At 43.3% G+C, this 10,047-nt stretch overlaps 1 protein-coding gene across 4 annotated transcripts in view; it reads right to left on the reverse strand.

Moving 5' to 3' along the window:
* Positions 1–10,047, reverse strand: part of LOC102674501 (phosphatidylinositol 3-kinase regulatory subunit gamma) — a 30,036-nt gene that overhangs the window by 15,430 nt on the left and 4,559 nt on the right. The window contains exons 1-2 of one of the 4 annotated variants that reach the window (XM_006619910.2): positions 3,283–4,601; positions 1–3,185 (exon numbers count right to left, since the gene is read on the reverse strand). The exons of 2 other annotated variants lie outside the window; for them this stretch is intronic. In XM_006619910.2, coding sequence (XP_006619973.1) covers positions 1–989 — 989 coding nt within the window. In that variant the 5' untranslated portion in view covers positions 990–3,185; positions 3,283–4,601. Of the gene's footprint in view, positions 3,186–3,282; positions 4,602–10,047 lie in introns of those variants that run through there. One more of the 4 variants, XM_031512509.1, reaches the window with a different exon arrangement.

Here is a 10,047-nt window from a genome sequence, read left to right on the forward strand (position 1 = left end):
TCATGACCGATTGAATTCGAATAGACGCTCTCCTCTGCCATTACATCGTAAGCATTACCATTTATCGACGATTCACTGTTCTGTTGTGAAAAATCATTGCACGAGCACAGATACTGATGAAATGATACTGTTCTCGCGCAAGGAAATAACCCGCTCGGCCATAGATGCGAAAATTCCTCTGCATTTTCAAGCAATTCCTTCGAAGTGCTTTTCGACGTTGGATTTGATCGGAATTGATCCGTAATCAAAGATAGTTTCGAAAATTGTTGCTTCCGGCTTATAGGAAGATTTAAAAACTTTGTCGAAGTTACAGAAGTGACGGAGCAAAAGGAGGACGACGAGGAAGCGGCATTATTAACGGAGTGGATTTGTTGCTGATTAACGGAGGTATGTCGTTTAGGCAAGAGCAACGCGGCACTTCCTTTAGAATTGATTGGTTCCGATGGTGGAGGAGGATCGTTAGCAGGCATAGTTTTAATCGAGCTGGTACAAGTTTTTGTCGTGATCGCAATGCTGGTTTCGAGATCACTGTAAGTTCCATTGCTGTTGAAACCGAGTTTTGTGTGAAAATTACGTGGTGGTGGTATCTGTCTGGGATGCAGTTGCAAATTTTGTGCGATCGAGGAGGCGTTCGATATAGAGGCTGCCGGCACTATCGCGGGGACGGTGGACGTCGAGGCGACGGCGCCATTGGCCGAAGTGGCGCCTTTGCGGAGCATGTAATTGTCAGAATCAACGGCTAGGAGCCGCGACATGGCCGTGGACTTAGCCTTAGTGTCATCGTTCGAGTATCCCTTGGGCAATACTTCGATCTTGTCTGTCCTGGTTTTCGTTTCGGCGAGCTTCTCGTATTCCTCCTTGTCCGCACAGCTCGCCGCCGTTATCGGGCTAAAGAGATCGTGTATCCTGCCGTGTAAGCCGACCACAGGCTGCACCTGCGAAGCAGCGGTCGCAGCTGCTGCACCGGATGCACTCGACGCCCCCTTCATCGCTGAGGCCAATCACGGTCATCAAAACTCCAGCCACGACTAGGTTTTATTAAACACTTCCACGGAGGCTTTTAAGTTCAAGTTGTTACTTTCCGGCGAGTCCTGAGCCTCCCTCGATCGACGCGGATCGCCCGTCATCGTCGCCTTAGCCTCGTCAACCGAAGTGCTCTCGGTTCCGTTTTACGGAACACGCAACAATAAGCTCACGATATAACAGTCGCGACCAATTCTTCTTATTCTACTTACTTTCTTTCCGATCCCTGTCCCCCAAGATACACTGATTCACCACCGTTCGACTCTCGCGTGTTAAAAACGTAATCGCTTCAATTGATTCGCGTTGCAAGGTTACTCGCATGTCGCCACCAACGATCTAACGATTAAGTTACGCTTTAAACATTTTCTTTTTTTTTTTTTTTTTTTTTTTTTTTTTCTTTTCGAAAAGATGCCAAATAACTTCAAGATTGGGAATTCTTTCGAGACAAGCGTAGAATAGATCGTGATTCGTTGATCTCTGTATTTTTTTTCTCACAACCAACAACAATACATGATTTTAAATTTCTTTTATTTTATTCAAAAAGATTCACTAAACATTGCTTGAAACCGGCTTCGTTCGTTTAATTGTCGCATTATTAATTGCTGATCAGCCACGAAGAAACGTGTCGTTTCATATTCGATAGTTAGCTTATCGCCAAACACGTCGATATCTTTAAGAAGGAAAGATTCCACTCGTTATTAGCATGAAGAGAGATAAAGAGAATAAAAGAAAAAAAAAAGATCCGTCGAATTTCCAATAATCTCTTCTCAAGTGACGTGATCCAACGATGTGATTCGGTTCTCAATTTCGTCCTTTATTATTTTTTATTAATATGCTTGAAATGGAAATAGACAGACAACGGTGGAAGACAGATAAAGAGGAGAAAATAAAAAAACAGAACAGAAAGAGAAAGAGAGAGAGAGAAAGAGAGAGAGAAAGAGAGAGAGAGTCACTACCGTGGGTGTGACCTCGCGTAAATTCGTTTTTCATAAATCTCACTCCTACCACTCTCTCTCGTGCGCGCACACACGACCTTTGTATAAACGCCGAGATTCGCCGAGCCGAACGAAACCGGTTTCGTCAAGCAACGACACCGAACGATTTTCAACGTAGTCCCGCGAGCCTGTATAGACGAGAAGAGAGTACCTCGTGGGTTATTCGAGAGAGCAATTCCAGGTGACCTTAAAGCGGTTCCCTTCGTCAATTAGATCGAATTATTTTACCAATGCGGTCGAACAAGTTTGCTATACGCTTCAGATCGAATCGGTCGTGGATCGAGCGACATGCGCGCACCTCGATCTCCGATTACTGTGCCTGCTCAAGCAAACGTGTCTATTAACGTTTATCCTCTTCTGTTGCTCGTTTCGCGTAGCTTCTCTTGTAACCTCTATTCTCTCGTTGAAAATTAAAAAACAATCTTCTTTGTAGACAGAGAGATAGAGAGCGTGAAAAAAGCACGTTAGTGATCCGGATCTTCATAACCTTCACTTCGTCGTTAATTGCGATGAAACAACCGGCTCCTGTCTATCGCCTTAATAGTATGCGTTAATTCAAGACGGATTAGATAAAATAGCTTTCAAGTTGCGGCAACAGGCAAACAGAAGAATCATTTGTAAAAGAAACGTGTTCGTCTAATTTCACAGGTTCACATCAAGTCACACAACGTTGCTCGAAAATCAGACGATTCTTTTTTAAAAATTTCACAATCGATCATCACGATAAAACTGATCAAGAAACTTTCCATATTTTTTGTTCTTCTAGATAATAAAGTGGATTTATTAATTCAAACGATCCGCGCAAAGATCATCGATCACATCCACAAAACGGAATACATCCGCGCTTGCCCTTATCACGACCACCAGTAATCTGCGACTGCTGCGTCTCCTCGGTCTGCCTCACGTTCTTCCTCGTCGATAGATCACTATAGAGGTATCTTACCAACAGCGAGTCAACGAATCTGTCGGTAAAGCAGTTTGTCACGGACGATCTTATTACCTCGTTTCTTTTCTCTCTCTCGTTATACATATATAATTTCCTCTTTGATCATCGTTCTATTCAAACGATATATTTCGAAAGGTTTTTCAAAATTATATTACAAAATTCTTGCTTTCCAATTTTACAATTCCTCTTGTGTATTGACACATTCCTAATTCGATTTCATCCTAAAAAACTTCGGTGCACTTAATCTTTAAACGAATTTAAATCTTTTGTTAATCGAGCATAACCGGCGTAGAAAACGATGATATCAAACTTTCTTACCGTATTATTCGTTCTCCGATCAGTCTACACCGGAACACCGGCATATACGTGCCTACTCGTAGAAACAGCGCACGCACGAGATGGAAAAGTCCACTGGGCACTGCACTTTTTGCACCGGCAGCCTGCACCACGCGCACACCTGCACACACGACGACGGCACACACGTCACTTTCTGCATGTATGTGCACGACACCTATCTATACATCTGCCTCTTTCCTTCGCGATACTCCTCTTTCTCTCTCTTTCTCTCTCTCTCTCTCTCCTCTCTTTCTCTTTCTCAACCGCTGTTCGTTCCTTCACTCTTTTCTCTCTTTTTCTACCTTTGCCACTATTGTTTCTTTCTCTCACGTTTCGTTCCTTTACTCTCTCTTATATTTCTCTCCTTCACTTCGTCTGCTCGCCATACACAGCCGGTCTACGTGCCGACTAACCGTGGGCCAAGTCTTCAATTTCTTTCCCTTTTTCTCTTCTCTATCTCTTCTCTTTTTTTTCCGTCTGTTCTTTTTTCCGTTTCACCAATGTCCTCTTATTTCATTGAGTAAGTTTATTAAATTATTCACAAGCATACGGAGAAGATTTCCAACTTTTTGGCTTTCACTGGATCCCAAGTCGCTAAGATCGGTGTTTTCGATTTATTAAACAAGTACACATCGCTTTAAGTAGCACCATTAATTTTCCGTGCGATCGCCGGTCACGTATTACGATACTTGATATGGTCTCTCTGTCTAGCTGTCCGATATTGTCTCTAGGTTTCTTCTGTCTTTCCACCTTCGCCGATCCTTGTCGAAGCGTTTTAACTTTTCCACAGATCCCGTCTTCTAACACACTAGATTCCGTTCTCTAATAGACTTTTCTTTGCCGTTGCCACCGGCCGCGAATCATACATCTACACGGACGATTTCCTACCAGAGAAAATATCTCCGGCGGCTCGGCGCACAGCTGACCGGCCGGTCCGCCAAGTTCGGTCAATAGCCATAGCAGTCGCAGCCTGCCGAGGGTTGCTCGTGCTCGACCGTCGGCGTTACACTTCGGTCTGTTCCGCCTCGTTTCGGCTCTTTCCGTGGCCTTTATGCGAGCCATCTCCGTACGTAGCGACTATCGGAACCCCGGGCTTACCGGCCGATCGAAGCGGCTTCGTGGAAATTCCCCGACCATTTTTTACGCTCGGCTTACATGCTTCTCACGCTCAGGGGGTCTCGTTTTTCGACTTCACATCAAATAGAAACAGACATTTCCTCGAGCGAATTAAGATTTTTTTTTTTTTATTAAATGATCAACAAATGACCAATCAAAAAACGTGAATAGACTCACGATTATCGGAATTTCACTGTCATCTGATTGGTGGCAAAGGTTGATGATTTTTATCAAACAAAAACCAGATTATATACCGAAATATTATCTTTTTTCAGTTTCATACTTTCTTTTTCTTTTTCCTTTTTTTTTTTTTTTATGTTTTAAATAATCATCGATGTTTTTCCGATTTGATATGGAATACACATTCAGAACAATTAATTAAAAATTACCATCGAATTACAATCGGTCTATCAACTCGAACTTATTCTTATCTGGGACCAGCTGCGATAAAGTCTACCGCGCGAACGCATCTGCAGTTTCTAAGCACGCGACGGAATAAAGATCGCGATTAAATATATAAGAGCCGATATAAAAGTCATGCTTGACAAAAGAGAAAAAAACATCGTTCGCTATTGTTCGACTAAATCGAGCTGGACCAATATCGTATTGTTGGAAGTTACGTGCCTCGTTCGAAAAAACGTTCGATGACCGTTCGCGTCAAACGTAAATCCACTGTTTGATGACTCAAAGATCCGGAATAGGTAAAAATTCCATTCGGTTCAAACGCGTAAAAATAAATGGATAATAAAACGAATCGGGTTTCGGGATAAACTCATCCTCGACTCCTCTTGGAAATTCAATGGTCGAAAATTGTCGATTCGTTGAAAAAAGAGGGATACGTGATTCTAAATCTCTTTCTATCCGCGATAGTTAGAGAGCAGGAGTAAAAATCGAAAATTCCCGTCCCCCTTTTCCGTGTCGTAAATGTCAATGCTGACGGGGACAGAATCAGATTTCATTCTTTACGATCAGCCTTTACTCTCGCTCTTATCGTGAAAGCGCTGCATGCGATACGCTCAAGTGCGTACGCACGTGCTCTCGCGCGCACCAAGGGCCTCCCGCTACTCGAATCATATGAAAGGGCCGCGCGCGTATAGTACTTGAAAGGGAAGAAAGGGATGTGAAAGTGAAAAGCGACTTTCCAAGGTAAAAGAGGAGACACGCGGGGGCAGGAGAGAGAGGGGGAGAGAGAGAGAGAGAGAAAAGAAGGGAGGGGAAGAGAGAAAGAGAGAGAGAGAGAGAGATGACGCGATACAAGGATCCCTGGACGTGAGATGATCGAATCCGGCCGCGCAGGCGTCCTGGTTCGAGTATCCTGTTCAAGGTCACAGTACTAACCACGTACCAACCCTTCACCCTATGTTATAAACACAAAAGGACCGATCGATTTCCCATCGGAAAGCCAACTGATAGACCCTTCTCGTACAGACACACGAGGGAGAGGGATTAAATTTCAATCGACGTGTCTGTGGTTATTTCGGTAGTTTTCCGATATTCTTAACGACTTGTTCTGTGCCTGAAACGGCACTTCTTTTTTTTTTTTTTGTCAAGGTCTCTTTAGATAAGGATGCGTCACAACGATACGACTTGAAATAGAATGACGGTGTTAATGGATATCCAAAAGAAGGAAGTGCATATATTCGAAATAAACAAGAAACAACGACATGTGACGTTTCGATTCAGTAGATTTTCCTAAAAACAAAACTATTAAACGATCAAAAAGCGAAAAATCTTTTTAAGAAGCATTTTCTTCGATTCGAAGGTGTGCATCGTGAGAGCGAAGAAATTCTTAGATATCGAACGGTGTTGCGGCAAGAATCGCGTTTCCTTTTGGCGCGCACTGGTGGTATGTTTTAAATCAGGTCGAAAGAGGCGCGGCGCGCTTTTCACGCGCGTTCTACACGCGTTATTAAATATCTCTATTGCACGAACCTTGCTTGATAACTTTCAACTATGCAAGGCTCGAGACTGGTGGCTGGTCAAATAAAAGCCACGACAAAAACTTGCTTAGCCAGATGGGAGGAAACACACACCGAGAACAGAATTTTACGTCTACGGTTTAAACGGCCCAACTAACGGGCACGCCTCCGAAGAGAACCTCCCAGATCGTGATCCGAAACTTGAACAAAAGCGGTATTCTTAATGTTCGCCGATCGATCGATCGAATACGACGATAGGTCGAAAGGATCTCACAGGCTTGCGTGCGATGGATCGTCACGCGTTAGCGCGTGCATATGCACATGTTAACAGCCGATTACAAAGAGAACCTTGTCGCCATCTTCCATTTTCTGTATAAAAATCTTATCTCGGCGACCATGCGCGACCGCGATATCTAACGATATAAACAAAATGAAGAACTCTTTTTCGCGACGCTCCAATTCGATTAGTCTCGAGTATTTAAATGTACGTCGCGATAACAATACATGCCATTGTACTTGACCGGCTCGTTGGGGGCGGTATCGGTTGTTCGGTACCGCTCGTGGAATGTTTATCGCCGCGATAAAGAGTATATTTATTAAAGGTAAATAATAGAGTATCGTCGATATCGAATCTCTCGTTGACGACGAGTATACTCGAGTTTTTCCTAACAACAGTGACACGCAGATGACCCGATACGTATCCACAATCCGATCGGTTTAACGTGGATTGACACTACACTAGGGAAAAACGCTTTATACAATTATAAAATCGGTCGATCACGTCGATTCCTATAATGTAACGTGTCCTCCTTTACTTTCGTCAATGCTTAAATACGACAACGTAACGAAGATACGCTTTGTTGCACCCGTATAAACGAGAATTTCTGATTCGTTTTATTATTATTATTATTATTATTTATTATACTCTTCGACTGCTCGATACTTTTGTACGTCTCACATGTCATGCGCGTAATTGTGAAAAGAGTTAACGCGTAAATTAATTCCAACATCGAGCTGCATACATCGAGGAAGAAGCCACCGATCAAAGCCAATGGCACGTCGAAACCATCGATGACGGTGATTACTTAACCATGTAAATTGATTCGTAAAAATTCATGCCTGGTGTCGTGTCTTTTTGCTCACAATTACACATTTCGCATTGAATCGAGATGGATTAACATTGCTTATTCGTATTCGAACATTAGTCAAATTGAACTTTAATTCCTTTACTTCTTAGTTAATTTGATTTCGATTCGAAGAATCGCGAATAATAGAATCGTACGTAAGAATCGTAGGCGATAGATTCTTGTATTGTAACGAGACGAATTATAGGGCAGTGATAATAATCGACAAAATTGCGGATATTTCGATGATAATAATTCGAATATAATTGCCGAACGGAAAATTATCATCAGGAAAATATACTCGAATCGCGTGCACGTGTTCTTCGTGTTACGTATCTTTACGAGAAATCCGAATGGCGAATCGCGAATTCTATTTCCGAAATGGAATTAATTCAACCAGGATTTTCCTCGAAATTCTAAATGGAAACGTCCTTGGGACATCTCGGAGCGAGAAGGCTCGTCGTCGCAGCGAGTAATGTCTCCCAAGACGATGCTGACGAGCAATCTGGTCCATATAAATGCTGTCTTTTTAATTCAACGAGAGCGCACCATTGGCGACCTGTGCCACCGTAAACCTCGATTAACTCTGTCGCGAAACATATCCTATTCTCCTCGCGTCGGCTCCATCGTTTACCCCGGGAATCCTCAATTTCCCATAGCAACGTGACGGTGCACTCCATTACCCATGACCTCCGCCCTGAGCCTGGGGGCCTCTATATCTGCGAATCAATGCAGCTCCATTGCGTGCATCCCGGTTCTATGTATGTGCCAACCGTGTACGCGGCTGTACATGCATGTATCAGTCTCCGAAATACTGCCGGTAGCCTAATCGGAATAGTCACGCGACGATCGGTGCAAACATGGAAAATAAGCGAACGTGATCGTTTTCTCTCGCCTTATTTCCCGTCTTCCCTCCTGTCTCGCACGTCTGTCTACCGCGTAATTTACATGGTACACGAGAAAATAGAGACACACTTCGGTTCGTATGGAACGGGAACACGCGTCGTTATATCGAAACCGGTGCAATTCATTACCGCTAACAGTGCGTCTTGTTACTTTACGAAGAAGTCGATCCGTGTTCTATTTATCCGTTAAAATCGGATTAAAAGCATGCGTTTATTTTACTCGTGGCCAATTTGAATTTTAGGGAGGAAATAAGCGTAAGCGTGTTCGCGCGGTTTGCGAGTGTTTCGAGAGAATTCCGGTAAAAACTCGAGAGGGAGACGAGAGACAGGGAGTTCTAGTTTTATCCTCGACTTCCGCGAGTCACTGGAACATTGGTTGAATAACTTGGTCCGACTCTTCCCGACTCTTCTATATAAATATTCCGCTCATAAATATGTATACATTGTAAATCGGGTATGCGCCAAGACCGTTGGAAGCGTATCAAAAAACGGAACAAAAGGATGATGAATGAATTTCATCGTGTCAGCGGGGCGAAAAGGGGGTTGAACCGCGGCGAAAGAAGAAAGGTGGGCGTGCTTGTGATCTCGCGTTATCGAAACTTGTACGCGATACTTATCCATCGGCGATCGGGAACCGTTTATTAAAAGCGACGAGCCAACACGTTTCTTCGAACCATCAATTTTAAATTCGCGTACGAACACGGGATTTTCTCGTACCATGCGCATATATATATATATAAAACATAAACAACGAAAAACATAAAGTTGCTCGCAACCAACGTTGCATGCATACCAATACTCAATCATGGGTTAAATGAAAAAGAGGAAAGAAATCGATTTTGAATATGCGAGAGCGACAAGAGGCGATAAATTTGAAGAACTAAACAGGTAGAAAAGAGTGGGCAGTTTTATTCCCAATGAAAGTTATTTGAAATCGTAAAAGCTAACTAAAGAAACTTCTAGCAAGAGAATCCTAAAAAAAAAAAAAAAAGATCAAACCTCGGTTCGTGCAACGACCCGCTCCTTTCTCTCGCGCAACGCTCAAGAGGTAGAATGAAAAAAGACGGTAATACGCGTTGCACGGTCGAAAAATCTTGGTGGAGTAGAAAAACACGAAGCATTATTTAGACAAGCTGCGCTCTCCGTTGAAAGAATAAGGCTCTCTTCTCTCCGTCTTGTTGAAAAGAGTGGGTGTATTAAGAAAATGCGTGGCTAAAATTCAAGGTGGAGGAAAGGAGAAAGAAAGGAGAGGAGAAACAAAGGAAGAAAAAACATGAGGACAACGAGTGACTAAATATCGAGACATTAACCGCGAGCGGTATGGTGCTCGAAGGTGCACCGAAAGAGGGAACTCGCCTGCTCGAGGTGGACGAGTTAATTTTAGTTTAATCGACCGACCTGATACGAGAAGCTCGTGTACGAGCGTCGGTGCACGTACGTAAGTAAGCAGTACGTATCCGCGCACTCGAGAACGAGTCAAAGCACGCCTCTATACATACGGAAGGACTTGTTATGCGTCGCTGGCTTACGTGTAACTTCGACAACCGCTGCTTTTCCCCCCATGGAATTCACTTTCGAGTTTTCCGACACAACGCGTCACAAAGTTCAGGATAGATATAGGAATCTCTATGTGACTCGATGCCACTCGATTCCACGCGTATACATATATATATATATATATAT

The sequence above is a fragment of the Apis dorsata genome, unplaced genomic scaffold (genome assembly GCF_000469605.1).
Source record: "Apis dorsata unplaced genomic scaffold, Apis dorsata 1.3 scaffold_455, whole genome shotgun sequence".
NCBI classification, from domain to species: domain Eukaryota; kingdom Metazoa; phylum Arthropoda; class Insecta; order Hymenoptera; family Apidae; genus Apis; species Apis dorsata.